The sequence below is a fragment of the Vipera ursinii genome (genome assembly GCF_947247035.1).
Source record: "Vipera ursinii genome assembly, chromosome: 1".
Taxonomy (NCBI): domain Eukaryota; kingdom Metazoa; phylum Chordata; class Lepidosauria; order Squamata; family Viperidae; genus Vipera; species Vipera ursinii.
Window position 1 is genome coordinate 176,194,278 of NC_139512.1, and position 19,627 is coordinate 176,213,904.

General features: G+C 41.7%; 1 protein-coding gene across 1 annotated transcript in view; it reads left to right on the forward strand.

Annotated features, from left to right (window-relative positions):
* CYP20A1 (cytochrome P450 family 20 subfamily A member 1) overlaps nucleotides 1–11,661 on the forward strand; it is a 42,582-nt gene extending 30,921 nt beyond the window's left edge. Inside the window, exons 9-13 of the mRNA XM_083371299.1 lie at nucleotides 1,965–2,085; nucleotides 4,133–4,244; nucleotides 6,006–6,070; nucleotides 8,374–8,463; nucleotides 8,878–11,661. Of these exons, the coding sequence (XP_083227425.1) occupies nucleotides 1,965–2,085; nucleotides 4,133–4,244; nucleotides 6,006–6,070; nucleotides 8,374–8,463; nucleotides 8,878–9,040 (551 nt within the window). The 3' untranslated portion in view covers nucleotides 9,041–11,661. The remainder of the gene's footprint in view (nucleotides 1–1,964; nucleotides 2,086–4,132; nucleotides 4,245–6,005; nucleotides 6,071–8,373; nucleotides 8,464–8,877) is intronic.
* Nucleotides 11,662–19,627: the final 7,966 nt, after the last annotated feature.

Below are 19,627 nucleotides of genomic sequence, written 5' to 3' on the forward strand. Positions count from 1 at the left end.
TTAAATTGGATTTCTTTAATATATTATTGTTATTATTGTTATTGTTGTTGTTGTTGTTGTTATTATTATTATTATTATTATTATTGGGAAGGTAGCTTGGAGGTCATCTAGTCCAACCCCCTGCTCAGGCAAGAAATTGGATTTTTTTTATTTTTATCAAATTTATTTTAATAAAATGCTTTTGGAGTAAAAATCTATCTAAATATAGTTTTCTATTTAAGATACATTAAGAATTTAGTTTATTCAGCATGAAATGGAACTTAGTTATGTAGCATGAGGCTGTATATTCTTTAATATTTACATTTTTGGTAAACTCATTCAATGAATCTAAGCTTTGCAAGCTGAGATAACATGCACTGTATTGATGCATTCACACAATTTCACAGTAACCATGAGATAAATCATAAAACAAAGTTCAGCAATATTTCTTTATCCCATTGTTTTGGAAATCTATATACTCTACAAACTGTATGATTGTTTGAAGAAAAATGCATCTGTACCAGGCTCTAATTAATTAAATAAAAGAATTTGAGTAGTTCTCCAACTATCGTATTTCCCCAAAAGTAAAACCCAGTCTTATATTATTTTTGCCTACAAAAGAGGCATTAGATCCTTTTTGTGGGGGATGTCTTATATTTTTTGTGACACCTGCCTTGCCTCGCGGTGGTGGCACCAACATCCCCATCCAGCAGGCACCCACTTCTACCGCGACCGTTTGCAGCAGGAGGCTGTGTGGCACATCATGCCGCTGCCACGAGGCAAGTGGGGAGGGGGTGGATCTGCCCCACGCGCCCCACACCCGCTTACTTCAGGGCCCCACCAGCCAGGCCATTCCTTGCTCAGTGACCTTCCCTTTCACTCTCCTCCCGAGCCAGACTGCCATGCTAAGGAGGATGGGCATAGTAGGCTGTCCCATTAAAGGGAATGGGACTGTTGGTGAGTCAACAGCAGGTCAGAGGAGGAGCCGCTGTGGGACAGAGTTGCTCTTTAAAAATTATGATTTAAATCTAATTTATTTAAATCAAGCCTTTTTACTACTGATTTAAATCACATGGGCGTGGCTGATCATAAAATAGTAGTAGCGGAGGCAAACTGTTGAAATTTCTTCCTGATACCTGCTTTACTTCCCCAGGATCCTTTTTTTCATTCCAGTTTCTCTTTATCTTTTGTCTGGGCAGATAGCCATGATTTCCAGAGCAAGCACTGGACTATAGCCTCCCATTATGCTTACTTTCTAAGAAAGCTTATCAGGGTCTGATTCACAAAGCTTATGCCACAGGCTGACACTTTGCTTTGCAGCATGCAAGCTTCCAATGGAATTTTTGCTTTTAATTAGGAAATATTAAGTGAAGCATAGAACCTATTACTGGTAAGTGGTGCCAAAGGAGGTGCTGCCAGTGCATGGGACATTTGGATGGGGGTGGGGGCTTTCTGTAGATATAGAAGAGTTTGGAATGAGTGAATGGTATGGGAGATAAAAGGATGAAGGATGGACGAATAGATGTTTGCTTGCTTGGGTATATATGAAATTATAAATTGGAGGTCTTCGCTCTAAACTCACTGGCTAGCTTTAGTCAAGCCATTGTCTTTCAAGTCTCATTATGTGGGGATAATTAAAAACCATATTTTAGAGAGTAAAGATAACGATGACTGAAATAATAACGATGGTACAAATTGTGCACTTCACAAAAGGTTCTCTGATTGTTAAACTGTAGATTGCGTCGAAAGTCTACTCAGCCTTTAAATGGTTTAATCACCCGTGCTTGTTCATTTTCTCACAGGCCACCTAATCCTTACTTCTCCCTGTGGCCTGCTTCATCTGGCGTGGGTTTTCTATTGAGTTCCTCGGTGGGGTTTGCTTTTTCCTAATTTCAGAACGTGAACTGTGAATTGTATGCATGTGTTGACCAAGTACTGTAGAGACTTTTTATCTTCTGATGCTTCTTTTCTTTTTCTTTCTTTAGTGTGTACCTGGGCAGTCTATTTGTTAACTACCTCAAAAGAAGTTCAGCAAAAGCTTTACAAGGAGTTGGATCAGGTTCTTGGGAAGAGCCCTGTTACACATGTGAAAATTGAACAACTTAGGTACGGGCCTATGTTTAGACTCATTTTTTATTGTCAGCAAATGACCTCTTAACAAGGTGTGAGAAGAGGACTCTTGTTTTCCTTCTTCTTGCCCTATCCAGACTTTGCCATGTGAGTTAGCCACCCCTTTCCATTCCAGTACCGGTAGTCCTCAACGTATGACCACGATTGGGCCCAAAATTTCTGTTAAGTGAGTTTTGCCGCATTTTATGGCTTTTCTTGCCACAGTTGTTAAGTGAATCACTGCAGTGTCACGACGTCCTCAGCGATGAAACACGAACACAACGAAGGTACGGGTGACAAGGTTTATTTCTCCAACACACCAAACAAACCATGGAAAAAGTCAGCATTGACGGCATCCTGCCTCAACGCTCCTTTTATCGTGCAGCACTGGCCTAACCCCACCCTGCCAGAGCAAACCGGCATCCGCCCATTTCCCCATAAAAGCCCCACCCACCACCGTGCACACCCACCACCCATCGCGCATATTGCCGCGTCCTGCCGGGCCGTCCTCCAGGTGAGTCCCGTCCTTCCCCTGCTCCCTGGCCCCCTGGCCCTCCTGTTCCTGCGGTTGTGCTTTCCCCCCTTGGTCCAGCCGTACACCCGGCCGACGAGAGAGGCAGCGCAGGCATGGCCACCGGCTGCTTCTCTCTCGCTCTCCGCTCGCCCTGGCTCCGGCTGCATAGGAGCACTTGCGGGGCGCTCCATTGTTCGTGTGGCCTCCGGCTGGTGCTGTATCCAGGGCCCAGACGCAGGCGCATCCCACAGCTCCGGAGCCAGCTGCCCGGGTGTCGGGGGTCCGTACTGTGCAGGCGCGCACGGTACCTGGCTGGAGGGCACCCGGCCCCGCCCCCGCCGGTCGGCCGTGGATGTGCCCGTCAGCTATTCAGCGGCGGGCTCGTCCTGCGCAGGCGCGCCCGGTAACTGGCTGGAGGGCGCCTGGCCCCACCCCCACCGGTTGGCTGCGGGCGCGCCTGTCAGCTGTTGAGCGGCGGGTCCGCACGGCGCAGGTGCGCCCGTGAGCCGGCCGGTGAGTGCCCGGCTCCGCCCCCACCAGGTAGCCATGGACGCGCCCATCAGCTGTTTGGCAGTGAGCTGCGGCGGCTCCGGAAGGCCGGCGGGCCCGTGTTGCTGCTGAGGGGGCGGAGTCAGCGAGGATGACGGCGACAACGGCGAGGATGGCGAGGCCCGGACGGATGGCAAGCCGGCGGGGCTTGACATGCAGTTGATAAGTTAGTAAGCTGGTTGTTAAGTGAATCTGGCTTCCCCGCTGACTTTCCTTGTCAGAAGGTTGCAAAAGGTGATCACATGACCTTGGGACACAGTGATGGTCATCAGTATGAATCAGCTGCCAAGCATCTGAATTTTGATCATAGGATCATGGGGATGCTGCAAAGGTTGTAATTGTGAAAAACAATCACAGGTCACTTTTTTCTGTGCCATTGTAACATTGAACGGTCACTAAATAAACTATTGTAAGTCGAGGACTGCCAATATTTTATATCCTGTACAGAGCAGCTGGGGCCACGCATGGATATTTGAGGGCAACAATAGGCAGAACAATGATGCAAAATGGGTGAGGCCAAGGCACGTACATGAAAGACTGGAATCTTCTGGGATATTCCCCTCCCCCCCCCATCGTAGGTTTCCTTTATTTGTAAAAGTATGCTAAGCATTTTAAAACAGAAGAAAACTCTAGTAGTTAAAAGGGGTGCTGAGATCTAAGTGACCCATGAATGGCCCTGCACTTTGATTTGGAAGAGAGATGTAAGAGAAGTGTAATTTGCCGGGGGGGGGGGGCGGGGTGGAGAAGAACTGTCTCAGCCAACAAGCAGCCATTTGAGCCTCAAGAAACAGAATAAAATTGGGAACATTAAAGTGGATAGAGCTGTAGCCAAGTGGCATGCAATTCATCCCAGAAACTCATTACTGTATTGTAACACAGGTTATGCCATGACTGGATTAAATGTTCATTGATCTGATTCTTGTTTTAGGAATCTTTTCTTTTTTTAATCCAATGAAAACCTTGGCAATGTTGTGCTTGCAGGTATTGCCGGCAGGTTTTGAATGAGACAGTGAGGACAGCAAAACTAACACCAATTGCTGCCCGGCTTCAGGAGCTGGAAGGCAGAGTTGATCGTCATCTGATTCCCAAAGAGGTAGGATTGGAAGCTGGTGCTCTGATCTTCAATTTTGGTTAAACTTCCATTTTTAATTAGGAGGCTTCCTAGGAAGAGATGTTACATTGTTTTTTTTTTTTAAAGAGAGGCACACGAGTGGACGGGTAAACCAAAACACTCAATTCTTTATTCAATGAGCTGATTCAAAGAACATTGATTGATGGATTGGACTGGTAAGGCTCCCCAATTCAAGCAATGTGACTCCAAATGATGTACAGCAAAAAAAGAGAACAATAAATCCCCCAAATAACCACATACAGTAATATTTTTTTAAAAACCCTACCCAATATACAAAATGGCAACCAAACACAATAATTAAACAACCAAAATGCACTCAGATGCATTTTTTGTTTAATAAACCATTATATGACTTGAGAATTTGGTTTATTCATTCAGATGCTTTGTGTGTCTGCGTGATTGTGAGCCTAATTAAGCCAGGAAAGGTCCAATTAAGCAAAGTTTTCCTTTTCCTCTAAGTAGAATAGCAATAATGTTCTTAGTTGAGAACAACTGGATCATGATCATGAGAGCCAGCTCAGTCTAGTGGTTAAGGCATCGGCTTGAAAGCCAGACACAGTGAGTTTTAGTCCTGTCTTAGCTATGAAAGCCACCTGAGTGGCCTTGGGCCAGTTACTCTCTCTCAGCCCAACCCACCTCACAGGGTTGTTGTTATGGGCAAACAGGAAGAGGAAGGTGTGCTGGATATGTTCACTGCCTTGAGTTATTTGCAAACATAATAAAGACAGGATGCAAATAAATAGATTTGGGTATATATGAAGATGAAGGATTCATTCATAGCTGTTTGTTAAACTGAGTAACTTAGTAGGAATGCTATTAATAGTTAGTAAAATTTATGGTGCTCTGTGCTGAGTTATAGCACAAGGCCACAAGGTAAGACATTTGTATCATTAGAATGAGGAAAGATACTGTAGCTGTTTTAGTTGTTCATAAATTACTTGGGGAAGATGCTTAGAGAATGGAATAAATGCATGAAATCTTACTGAGGCTTGCTATAATAACTTTATTCATTTAAGTAAAGCTAAAATTGGCAAGGGTGATCAGGTAGTTCTTGGGGTGATAATCTTTTGCTCCAAATTAGTAGGGAGTTTTGATTAATAAAATATAAATAATCTATCCTTGCTTGTGCCATTTCCAACAAAAAATATCACCATTGTGATATTTTTGCCATATTTACTTAGACATCAGTTCTAGAATATCTTCATCATCCTAATAAACACAATTGTGACTTTATCCTTAAGTTCTTCAAGGTGAGATTATCAATCATCAGACTTCTGTGAAAGTAGTGAAAGGAGCTGATTTCAAGCACAAAGCTAGAAAAAAACTTTTGGTTTCTATAACTTCTCTCACTTCCTTTTTCCTCTTCTAAAATGCAGTGATTGCTATAGATGATTACACACATACTCATTTGGAACCATTATGGTCCATCTTACCTTGAAATGCTGTCATTGTGATACTGCTTCACGCAAAGGAAAATTTTCTTAGAGGTTACGTGGTACTTGGCAGCTGTCACCTTTTTCTGTCCCCGATCTCTTCTTTTCTTGCAGATTGAATTAGTTTTGCCTTAAGGATCTAAACTGAAGTTAAAGCAAAGAAAATATATCTCTGTTATGTATTTATACAGCTATTAATGCACATAATAGTCTACTAGTTTGTGTATGGAATGTGATAATGTTGTGCATGTCAATAGGCTAATGTGATGCTTTTTAAATTCTCTTACAGACTCTTGTTTTATATGCTCTTGGTGTGGTCTTGCAGGACAGCTCAGTCTGGCCGTTGCCCTACAAGTAAGGAACACAGAAAACTTAGATGATAATGTTTCTTAATGTGAATTCATTTTCCCCCCTGCTAAATTCTGTCTCTTGGTACTATATGAATAGTGGTCCTGTATCACGACACATGGTTTCTGAGCTCCTCCATTTAAAATGTAGGTGTAGAAGTTCATTTTGATTGAAAAACAACCACCACAAAGTGCATGTAAAAAAACCACCCAAGCAGATAAAAAAGTAGAATTGTCTAGATGGATTATTTTCTCAGCAAAAGATTTTAGAAGGTCCACGATTTTATGTGGCAAATGCAGTTTGTCTATTTTAGAAAATAAAAAATTGCCATTGCAGTTTACAAGAACAGAGGACGCCTATCAAAAGCTTTATGTCATTATTTTCTGAAATGGCCACAGAAGAATAATTTTGGCTGCAAAATCTGAATTCCACAGAGTAGAAGAAAATATGCTTCCAAATGGCAACCTTTAATTTCATCCAGCAGGATTGGAGAGCTGAAATAGAGACATTCATTTTGAATCCAAGAGGAAAATGCCATAGAATTGATTGAAACAAAATTAACCAACCAACCAACCAACCAACCAAATAAATAAATACATACATACATACATACATACATACATATGCAAATAAATAAATAAGCAAATAAATAAATAAGCAAATAAATAAATAAGCAAATAAATAAATAAGCAAATAAATAAGCAAATAAATAAATAAGCAAATAAATAAATAAATAAGCAAGCAAGCAAGCTCTGGAAACTGAACCATTACTTTTTTAAAAAATCCCATTTATATCCCGCCCTTTTCCAAAGACTCAGGGTGGCTTACAATCTAAGAAGCACAAATCAATGTGCTTAGCAATAGCCTTCATTCTATGTATATGCCTGCTTATTAGGGCTTTCGGGCCCCCCCAAGTGGCATTTTTTTTACAAAGTCAGCTTATTGCCGCCAACAATCTGGGTCCTCATTTTACCTCCCTCGGAAGGATGGAAGGCTGAGTCAACCTTGAGCCTGGTGGGACTCGAACCTGCACTAATTGCAGGCAGCTGGTGTTACTTAAGGAGGCATTAGCCCACTGCTCCACCAAGGCTCTTTTGCAGGGGGAAGCAGAAGAGCCATTTCCCAAAGGATTTTGTTATTTCCATTAACAGGATATACTTTTATTGTTAGTTCAAGGAAAATAAATAGCCCTCTGGAATGGAAATGTAGAGAAGCCAAGCTGAGTATGCTGAGTGTCAAATGTTCCTTTAAAAACCAATTATTTTGTTTTTAATATGATACTTGCAACCCCTGGATTGCAGTTGAGTCTACGCATCCTGGGTTTAATCTTTGCAAGTAATCCTGAATTTATCCTGTGCAGCTAATGTTGGGTACTGCAGCCTTTCTCACTCTCATTATTACAGCTGGTGATAAAGTACAGGATCTCCTCTGACTCCAGGAAAGTTGTTTCGTGTCATCTCTGTGTACATATCATTAATTCTTGGCCACTGCTGATACAAATGTAATCTTCATTCCACATCAAACACATTTTATTTAGTTAGGGGATGAGTTCAGAGAGGTCCGATTGCCCCCTCCTCCAAAAAAAATCTATATGAGCATCAACCATGCTTCGCCATTTCCCAACACTTAGAATCCAACTTTGTTAACTTTGCTAATTAAAACAAGGGATACATCGGACAAAACAGCTTTCCCAGATTTTGCTATTTCCCTGCAGAATATGGTTGGCCTTTTAAGGGAACATGATGAGGTACAGCCAACAAGACAGCTGAAGGGTTGAACAACAGAAGATTTATTGCCCAATATCAAGTTAATGAAAAGCACACATGTGCTATACTACAGATTTAATAAATATTGCCAGGGGAGAGGGGGGGTTAGTTGTGTGAAAATAAATAACCAGGCATCCTTTTGATTGCTTTGTCAATCCTTTCATTATGAAAATCCTACTGTTAGTTTTAGGCAAGGCTGGATAATTGCTTGTTTACCTCTCCTCCCCAAGCATGTGAAACATGCTTTTCTTTCTAATGAATCATCCACTGCTGAGCACACATTTGCTTGCAGGCCAGCTGGATTGAGAAAAATGGAGGCGGCCTGGTGCAGGCAGTGGAGAAAGAAAGGAGGAACAGGGAAAGAGATAGCAGCTCTGTCTCTCACCAAATTGTGCCAAATCACAAAATGTACATTGGGTAGATGCAAGCAGCCTCGGGTATTCTCTGCTGAAGAGCTGCTTAATTGCCGATTCACATTTCTTCTAGCTCATTTCAAGGAATGGGTGGCTTTTGATCTTTTTTCTTTTCTTTTCTTTTTGATAGATTCGATCCAGATAGATTCAGTGATGAAGCTGCTGTAAAAAACTTCTCTCTCCTGGGTTTTTCAGGAAGCCAGGAATGCCCTGAACTGAGGTGAGAGAAAATAATACTATTTTTTTTAAAAAAAGGTGTGGGGGGGGAAGGGATGTGCTCTAAATGGAGGGGGGAAGCAATATTCTATTTTTCTTGTTTCTGAGATTTGTAAAAAGCCTCTTTTGATGTACTTAGAAGATAGAACATAGAATAATAGGGTCTTGGAGATCATCTAGGTTACTCTGGCAGGAGGAAAATCTCCCAAATGAGTCAAAAACACCCATCCCTTCTTCCTTAGCTTCTCATTCCACACTGTCCAAAGGGTGGCTGATCTACTGTATCAGAATTTTTTGGAAGGATTCAGATGACTGCGGTAGAACAAAACCAAGAAGTGGGGTTCCTTCCATGCATATCTTTTTTTCTCCTTTTAACTATGAATTCCAAACATTTGACTGATCTTTTTTTCATGGCTAGGTTTGCCTATACAGTTGCCATGGTTCTTCTGAGCGTGATTGTGAGGAAACTCCACCTGCAGCCTGTGGAAGGCCAAGTCATTGACACAAAGTATGAGCTGGTTACATCACCCAAGGAAGAAGCATGGATAACCATATCCAGGAGGAACAAAGGAGAGGAGTGAAATTATTGGGGAGAAGAACCCTTTTGCACTACTCACCATCTTCCAATGCTTCCTTTGAATCGTCGTTAGGCATTCTTGGCCTAAAATATTTTCCTTCCTTCATAAAATATTCCTTGGATCCTATAAACAAATCTGTATGATTAATGGGAAAACTGGACCTTGTGAGGCAATGATTAATTTGCCCCTCACTTTCCATTAACCAGAGCAGCAAGAAGTCGCATATTCTGACCTAGAAGTCCTCAGCCATAAAAATCAAGTGTAAGCAGTCACAGTGTGGAAATGCGCTGTGCATTTGGATATAGGAGCTTTTTAAAATCTATTTTTAAATGAAGTATCACTGAAATTTTGAATTATAGCAGAGAAAAAACTAAAGGTGAACCATTGCTCTAAATTAAGATCCAATATGAGTAGTGGGTTCATGCAATTCAATAAAAATGGCGGAAGCACACTTCAATTAAGAAACATTCCTGTGTCAGTTGATTATTTCTCTTTCTTTTTATCAGGCTTGGGTAGAAATGTTAGTCATAACTGCAACCCACTACAAATAATGGGAGCAGTTTATTGGCAGTGCAACTTAACATATATTCGATTGTTTTTAATGTTTTAATTGTTTTAAGTTAATTTTGAGGCCAAGGTGGTATTTGGGGTGGAGAGCTGGAAGAAAATTGGCACTGGTCATTCTAGACTCTTAGCCAAGAGTAATGCATCTTTCTTTTTTTTAAAAAAAATGGGCTTCCTTGTCTTGAGAGATGGGAAAGATGGCATGCTATTTTTTTGTTCTTTCTTTCCTTTGCTACATAAGTGTTGAAGCAATTGCACTGACAGTGCAGTATGTTTTTTTTAGTAACAGTTTTGATCAAAATTATCTAAAGCAGTCTTTATGTGTAATTATGTGAATTAACCTATTATTTGTCAGTTGTTCCAAGGGGAGTTTCACATTCATCTATACCTTTTTTATAGAGCAATGCTGTCACTCTGCCTTTCCTAATTGCTGAATTTAATAGCAATCTTACCTACTATTTAAATAGTAAACTATAATATAGAAAAACCAAAATCAGTAAATTGACTATATAGGGCAATAGTTTGGAATAGCAACCTGGGATTTTTGCTTTCTCTTAGAATGTGTGACTCAACTGGTGATGAGTCATATTTGTTATTTTACAAAACCATTCTTTAAATTTGTAGGCATGTTTCCCCAAGTGGGGGGAGGGGGGCTTATTTGACACTCTTATCTGTCTCTGAACAGACTGCATGTATGAAAAGTGAAGATGTGTGTAGGTGAGTGCTTGGATAGATTTTCCTTTTTTGTATGGGTGTAAAATGAGAGAAGTTAATCTTCAGGTATTTACCAGCATAGCCATTCTCCAATATTCTGAAGTCCACATTTAAGTAGATTGCTTTGCAGAATGGTAAAAGTAATATACATCAGAACTGTATAGCTTTTGGTTCATGTATGAGCCATGGAAGAAACTGCTGGTATTGGTGACTATTGCTGCTTGTAACACTTCAATAGCCGTATATTTTTAACTTTTTCTGGAAGGAATTCATGGGGTGAGGGTGCAAGCAGACAAAGGACTGGTCTTGAAAGTTTTTTTAAGGTTCTTGCCAAGGAGATCTTGTTGTACAGCAGTATAGCCCAAGTAAATACACCAACATTATCTTAGACATCCTGTTTAGTAAAATCCTGTTCTTATTTGCCATCATTCAAAGCTCGTGAAGTAGAAATGTGGGACTACCTGAAAGTTGAGGATGAAATAGATTTACTTTCTGTTTTACCCATCAGTATCAAATGTGGATTCTTTTTCTTGCATTCAGTTAATCAGAATTCTGATTTACTACCTTGCTATTCTAACTTGATCCTAGATTTGTTTGGGTTTGCTATTCTGATTGTTTCTTTACCTTCTTTTTAAAAAAGTTTATTTTAAATACAGTTTGACATAATTTTGCTTATTCAAGTTAGCATGCTCAGAGGATAACTTAATGGGCTTTTTCTATAAATAGTAGTACTATTATTACGTTGTTGAGTAATTGTATTTTACTAAATATTTTACTATAGTTACTTATACTGTTGTATATTATGAAAAAGAAAGCTTCCTCAATGAATGATTTTCAATTTTAGTTGTCCAGATATTAGCCACAACTTGCCTGTGCCTCTGGATCATCTGGAGATCCAAAATTGAGAATTCTACTTTAAACTGTCCTCAAAATGTCTTGCTGCAGTGAATGTGGTGCTTTAAAAAGAATGATGTTAAAACAAGGCTCACTGAGAAATGAATTATTCGCAGGGCTTTTTTTCTCATAGAACGCTCAGAAGGGAGTTCCGGCACCTTTTTTTGGATGGAACCTTGTAGCATAGGCAAGGCGGGTTGTATGACATGTGTGAGGAACAGACTTCAACTCAACCCGGACAAGACTGAGTGGCTGTACATTCCGGCATCCCGGGACATTCAAAATGTTCCATCCCTTTCTATGGGGGGTGAGCTGTTACCCCCCGTGGATAGGGCTCGCAACTTGGGAGTCCTCCTAGATTCACGACTTACCTTGGAAGATCATGTAGCAGCTGTGACTAGGGGGGCTTTCGCCCAGGTTCGCCTGGTGTGCCAGTTGCGGCCCTATCTGGACCGGGATGCCCTGTGTACGGTCACTCATGCGCTCGTGACCTCTCGCCTTGACTACTGTAATGCTCTCTACATGGGGCTTCCCTTGAAGACCACTCGGAGGCTCCAACTGGTGCAGAATGCGGCCGCGAGAGTTGTCTTGGGAGTTTCCCGGTACTCCCATGTTACACCTTTGCTCCGCGAGCTACATTGGTTACCAGTTGTCTTCCGGGTGAGGTTCAAGGTCTTAGTGATGGTTTTTAAGTCCCTACATACCTCGGGGACCACCTGCTGCCGGCGTCAACTCCCCTCCGCCCTGTGCGTTCCCACAGAGAGGGCCTCCTCAGGGTGCCTCCAGTCAGAGAATGCCGGCTGGTGGCCCCCAGGGGGAGGGCCTTCTCTGTGGGCGCCCCGGCTTTGTGGAATCAACTGCCGATGGAGCTCCGGATGGCACCGGATCTCCGCTCCTTCCGGCGCGGGTTAAAGACCCGCCTGTTTGAACAAGCTGGCCTGGCCTGATGGGGAGTTAATTGGGTTTTAAATATTTGTATATTTTATTGTTTTATCTTGGGCATTAATTTAATTCTATTTTAACTTTTGTAGTTTTGTATTTTTATCATATGCCCTGTTCACCGCCCTGAGTCCCTCGGGAGAAGGGCGGTATAAAAATTTAATAAAACTAAACTAAACTAAAAACAAATGCCAGTGAGGATTGGGCACTAAACTATATAATGCTTTCTAATTAGCAGAGTTGGTTTTAAATTGGTTTTTGTAAAGATTTTATATAATTACCAAAAATAAATTTTGTCTTAACTTCTGATTTATAGTTTTTCAACAAGTGTCCACAAAATACTGGGTAAGTGTAATGCTTAATATAAGCTTGCTTTCAGAATGCCATAAGAATTTTGGAATCGTGCAACTCTGGAGACAAGATTTTACTGGAAATATGGTATCATGTGTACTTCCAGAAATAGTATCAAGAGGAGAATGCTCTTGCTCAGTAACAAGAAGATGCACTAAGTATTGGTAATAAAATCAATTTACGCAAATAGAATGGGGATTAATCCAATCTCCATTGCCCCACCATTAAACATGCATTTAGGGGTAACACTAGATAATGCCAAGGGCTATTCAACATTAAGGTTTATACACAAAATGAACGATGGGAAATGAAAACAAGTTGTAGACTAAACAGGGCCAGAAGATTGTATTGCATTTCTGGAGTGTGAAATAACATGTTGAGAAGTCTGCAGGCAATCAAATCACGTTCTGCTCAATGATCCACTCGTTTCAAAATAACAAAATATTGAGATTTGAGAAAATGTGTACCTTTGCAACAGAAGTGCTTGGGTTTTGACAGTTAAGTGGATTATTTTTTATTATTATTTGGTTATTATTTGGCATAATTAAAAAGCTGATATAACTTTAGAATTCAAACAATATTATTGGCTATAGCGAGAAGGCATTTAGAAGGTATTTCAGAAATAATTCTTTCAAATTGTTCATATAATTTAGGAATAAATCGTGGTACATACAGATACTTCCCTGCCTGTTATTTCTTTTACATATTTAATTTAAAATATGCATGTGTGTGCTTGTGCAGCAATGTGTGTTGCAAGTTGCAGTGTTATAAGAACAAGCTTTTGGCGTCATCTTTATTTACAAGAACACTTGTGGGCTCATAGATGTCGTTCTCCAAAAATACATATAACTGGCCGATAGCTTCAATCAAGTGCAGCAAAATTATTGTTTACCTGCTCAGGAAATTTTTTGAAAAAGCTTAGCTTAAAAAGAGGTAGTAGAGGGAGGGGCACCCTAAGAAGAGTGATGGAGAAGGGGAGCAATCTCATCAGTTTGCCCTCAGGGAAACCTCAGAGGATATTTTGTGACAACTGTTTTGTGAAAGCATCCATCACACGTTCTCAACATTCCAATTTGTCTACCAGCATTTCTACTTATTGAGTCAAAAGATAATCTCAAAAGAAATATAATTGTCGCACATGCTATCTGACTGTGTTTACATTGTAGTGGTTTCAGAAAGGCTTACTCTTATGGGGAAATGGGGAACAAAGTTTGAATGCTTATCTCAGAAGAAGCATTTCAGCAATCAGGAAAAAAAAGTTTCAGAGAGACTCCACCTTAATCGACAAGTTAGAGCTAAGGCTACTAACAGAGATATAACCTACGTTGAATAGGACTTAGAACATGGGATAGACTAGAAATCCTCTTATGTACTTATTATTACAATGCTGGGCTGAGTTGACTGTGGTTGACACTGGAGTATTTTAGATTATTCCTGGTGGATTATTTCAATCCATTTTGGTTATGGCTTGTTTGGGGTGGCTTAGCTTTAAACTTTAAACTTTAGAGTTTAAAGCAGCCACAATAACTGATCACAAACTAACGTACATCAGTAGTCAGCAGTCACTCAATTTGGCCTCTTTCTTTGGGTGATCCTATTGACATAAATGAGCCACTGTCTGGTTAAAATTGGATATACAGACATTCTTATGTAGGACTATGACAACCGATCTAGCCAAAAAGGCTTTCTATAGGAGAGTTCCTATGAGTGCTTCTGCTGATGTTTCAGTTGAGTCCTAGAATAGAGAACTCATTAGAACTGTATACACATTTGCCTCTAGCATTCTTTCAAAGTCACTAGAGTCAGCCCCATGGTACTTGGAAGGGTTCAATGAGCTGAAGCAGCAAAGAAGACATTACAGCACAGGTAGAGAAAATGTGCCTCACATCTGATAATGTACAGTAGAGCAGGGGTCTCCAATCCCCTCCCAGTCCATAGCCATCTGCGGTGCATTGGGAATCAGGCCACACAAGCAATGGCCAAGCACACAAAGCTCCATTTGTGCAAGCTGTGGGTGCACGTGTGTGAAACCATCTCCTCTTGCCTCCCCCCTGCTGCAGCTGCTGGTCCGCAGAGCAGAAAGGTTGGGGACTGCTGATGTAGAGAGTAAGGAAGATGAACATGACAGAGATAGGCCAGATCCATTATCAAAACAACAAGGGGGAAACATGGCTTAAGTCCCAAACAAGAAAAAGTGATGTTCAAAAGATTCAGGCAGACACCTTTCTAATTCACATGAACATAGGGGTGTGTGTGTGTGTGTGTGTACAAGTAAAGCATAGACAGATTTGAAAGATTGTGTTAAAATAACCAAAGTTGATAAAAAATAGTTTTAGTCTTCATGTGGAATTGAGTTTTTGGTTTGGCCTATGTACTGGGGCTGACAAATCTTGTAATTCCTGGAGATGGGAATAGGCTATTTGTGGCAGTGTCATGTTCCCACTTCCTCCTTGCCCAACCTTTCTTATATCTTCATGCCATGAAGATCTGGGAACGGACCTGCCAAATATTATTAACTGCCCCCTGAGGAAGGGAGGTTGCCTTTCTGTTTAATAGAGGCATTTTCAAAACAAGGAGATCCACTAGTCTCCTAGGTAGGAGATCTTTCAGAGATAGTCCCACTGCTTTCAAGGCTAACAGCCATTAATCCCCATGAATTGGTCCAACCCCTTTTTGAAGTCAACCAGGCTGGTTGCCAGGATATCTCATGGTAGCAAATTCCAAAGTTTAATTATATGTTGTTAAATTTTTTAAAAAATCTCCTTTTATCTGTCCTCCAGGATTAAATGGGTAATCTTTGCTTCTAGTATTTTTGGGAGGGGAAATAGTCTATTGTATTCACGTCATGCATTATTGTGTACACTGCAAACCTATTCCTTATTTTCATCAACTTTGGCTTCATTAAGTCTTCCAAATCTGCCTTTGTAGATTAAAAAGTGTCTGGTATTATAACCTTTCCTCCAACTCCTTGATTATCTTAGTTGCTCTCCACTGAAACTGCACTATTCCAGATTTATTTATTTGTTTGTTTGTTTGTTTGTTTGTTTGTTTATTTATTTATTTATTTATTTATTTATTTATTTATTTATTTATTTATTTATTTATTTATTTCGATTTATATACCACCTTTTTCCTGAGAGACTCAGGGCGGTTTACAGGGCAAATTAAAACAATACAATATATATACAGGTTAAAATAAAATTAAATTAAATAGCCCCAAAATAATTAAAAATTAAAACCTTAACCCCAAAACCCTCAGTCCAGGCCGGCAAGCTCGAATAGCCAAGTTTTTAGGTCCCAGCGAAATGAACGAAGGTCGGGGGCCATCCGGCGTTCCACAGGCAGCTGATTCCAAAGGGCAGGCGCACCCACAAAGAACGCTCTCCCCCTGGGGGCCGCCAGCCAGCACTCCCTGACCGGCAGCATCCTGAGGAGGCCCTCCCTGTGGGAGCGCACAGGACGATGGGAAGTTGATGCTGGCAGCAGGTGCTCCTGAAGATAATCCGGACCCATGCCATTTAGGGCTTTATAGGTCATCACCAGCACCTTGAATCTCACCCGGAGGGCAACTGGAAGCCAATGCAGCTCGCTGAGAAGAGGCGTTACATGGGAGTATCGGGAAACCCCCATCACAACTCACACGGCCGCATTCTGCACCATCTGAAGCCTCCGAGTGGTCCTCAAGGGCAGCCCCATGTAGAGAGCATTGCAGTAGTCTATCCGGGAGGTCACAAGCGCATGAGTGACTGTACGTAGGGCATCTCGGTCCAGATAGGGCCGCAACTGGCGCACCAGGAGAACCTGGGCAAAAGCCCCCCTGGCCACGGCTCCTATATGATCTTCCAAACTGAGCCATGAGTCCAGGAGGACACCCAAGTTGCGGGCCCTATCTACGGGGCATAACACCTCACCCCCCATAGTTAACGATGGAATAGACTGGTTAATCCGAGATGCCGGTATGCACAGCCACTCTGTCTTGGCGGGATTAAGTCGAAGCCTGTTTCTCCCCATCCAGACCCGGACCGCCTCCAGGCAATGGGACAACACGTCGAGGGCATCACTGGGTTGGTTTGGGGTGGAGATAAAGAGCTGGGTATCATCAGCGTACTGATGATACCCCACCCCAAAATCATGAATGATCTCACCCAGTGGCTTCATATAGATGTTGAACAAGAGGGGAGAGAGGACCGACCCCTGAGGAACTCCACAAACGAGAGGCCTCGGGGCCGACCTCTGCCCTCCTGCCAACACCGACTGCAAGCGGCCCAGGAGGTAGGAGGAGAACCACTGTAAAACAGTGCCCCCCACTCCCAACCCCCTGAGACGCTGCAGCAAGATACCATGGTTGATGGTATCGAAAGCCGCTGAGAGGTCTAATAGGATTAGGACAGAGGAACAACCCCTGTCCCGAGCCCACCAGAGATAATTCACCAGCACGACCAATGCTGTCTCCGTGCTGTACCCAGGTCTGAAGCCCGATTGGTACGGGTCCAGGTAGTCAGTTTCCTCCAGGAACAGAGGGAGCTGACGTGCCACCACGTTCTCAACAACCTTTGCCACGAAACGAAGGTTGGAGACAGGACGATAGTTGTTCAAAACAGCTGGATCCAGGACAGGCTCCTTGAGGAGGGGCCTCACCACCGCCTCCTTCAAGGCGGCAGGGAAGCTACCCTCCCTCAAAGAAGCAGTTATTACTGCATGGATCCAGCCTCATGTCTCCTCCCGAGCTGCATACACCAGCCAGGAGGGGCATGGGTCCAACAAACACGTGGTGGAACTCAGCCTCCCCATGATCCTGTCCACCTCTTCCGGAGTCACAGGATCGAATTCATCCCAGATAATATTTTCACACTATTGATTTATAAGGGTATTATAATATAATCATAATCATAATAGTAAAGTTGGAAGGGACCTTGGAGGTCATCTAGTCCAACCCCCTGCCCAGGTAGGAAACCCTATACCATTCCAGACAAATGGCTGTCCAGTATCTTCTTAAAAACTTCCAGTGTTGGAGCATTCACAGCTTCTGGAGGCAGGTTGTTCCACTGGTTAATTGTTCTGTCAGGAAGTTTTTCCTTAGTTCTAGGTTGCTTCTCTCCTTGATTAGTTTCCATCCGTTACTTCTTGTCCTGCCTGTGGGCGCTTTGGAGAATAGCTTGATTCCCTCTTCTTTGTGGCGGCCCCTGAGATATTGGAACACTGCTATCATGTCATCCCTAGTCTTTCTCTTCATTAAACTAGATATACCCAATTCCAGCAGCCGTTCCTTATATGTTTTAGCCTCCAGACCTCTAATCATCTTTGTTGCTCTTCTCTGTACTCTTTCCAGAGTCCCAACATCTTTTTTACATTGTGGTGACCAAAACTGGATGCAGTATTCCAAATGTGGCCTTACCAAGGCATTGTAAAGTGGTATTAACACTTCACGTGATCTTGATTCTGTCCCTCTGTTAATGCAGCCTAGCACTGTTATTGGCACCTCCATTTTCATTCCCATTTCTTCTTATCCCTAACACACTGGTGGCCCTTTTTTTTTCCTTCAGCAGATGAACACCTTCATTGAATAGTTTCCCTTTACTACAAAATCGCTTCTCGACTGTCTTCTACAAGTTCTGATGCCCTTTGTTTGTAGTACATATGATTTTCAGTACCTCTTTGCAGTTGTTTAGATAAAAATAAACAACTGCAAAGAGGTCCAAGGGGACCTCTAAATATTACGGGAGTGGGCATTAAAAAGACAGATGTCATCTGATGTGAGCAAGTAGGTATAATACAATGCATATTGGTGCTGAAAATCATATGTACTACAAACAAACTTGGATATTCCCCCAGCCATACCTAATTCCTGATAATTTATCAATTCATTAAAAAGCACTGGTTTTAGGACAGGTGGAGTCTGTGGTCAGAGTACTTTTTATCAGCTTTGGCTGTTGGGCCATTTGTGTCTTTCATAGATAATAATCTCAAACTTCCAGGTTTGATTTCCCTAATAAGCTTTATGTATGACTGCCTTGTGTATCTCTTGGAAGCTTCAAGTAGTATAAAATTAATCTCTGGAGTATCCTGCAGAGGCCATTTTATACCAGTTTTGAAATGTTTATACTGCTTGCCATTTGTCTCCATTTAATGTAAGGTTTTACTATTCTGAAAGCCTTAAATGGCTTTTTCCTAAGACCCCTGAGAGAAAGTCTCTTCTTAGGAGATTCTCTCTACCAACTAAGATAGTCAGGAAGACCCTTCCTATGAGAGCCATTGCTTTCTCTATGGTTGCCCTACGGTTGTGGAACTAATTTTTCAAGATCATACAGTGATTGCCATCTACACAGACCTTTGACCACCTTTAAAACCCTCTGTTTCAATTGGCCTACAAAGAAAAGAAAAAAATTAGATCTTATAAACAGGGATTAGCACTGCAACACAATGTCCATGAATGCCAGGACATCTGTAATCCACCAATAATGCCTGCGCCTCTCCCCGGTTCATTTAAATTTGGTGCAGACAAAATCTTGAAGGAGCATCATATTACAGTATACAAGACTTGGATAATTTGGGTGGGTGGGTGGGTGGGTGAGGGAGGACTGCAAGTAAATCAATTCCCGGTGGTTTTTTTAAAAAAATTGTGCTCAGGAGAAGCTTTTGCTGGGATAAGTAAAAGATCCAAGCTAATTCCAGCAAAATATTGATTAATCCTAAAAAAATAAAATTTCCTTTAAATTGGGAGGATTTTATGTGACTGTGGATATATCTTTGTGGTTTTCTTGGAAATTATAAACCCTTGTTTTCATTCAGAGTGTTTTTTCAATCTCCAACCCTAACCTGGTGTTCCCTGGGGGTGTATTCTCAAACTCTTTATTAGGCTCAATCCTGCTTAGCTTCCAAGCTTTGACAAGGTCAGTCAGCCAGCCTATAGATAATCTTTTAAATACAGGAAGATCTCATGTGAGTATTGCAGGTCGAGTTAAGCACAGATATGCTAGGCATTTGTGCATTTTTTTAGTACAAATATACCACTGACCCTGGAAACTGATAGCAATCTGTGAGGGGCTGATAGTAACTGAAGGTATAAATGCAAAGTTTCTCTCCAGTGCTGCAGCATTCAATTATTCTGGCACTGCATGAAGTGTTTCT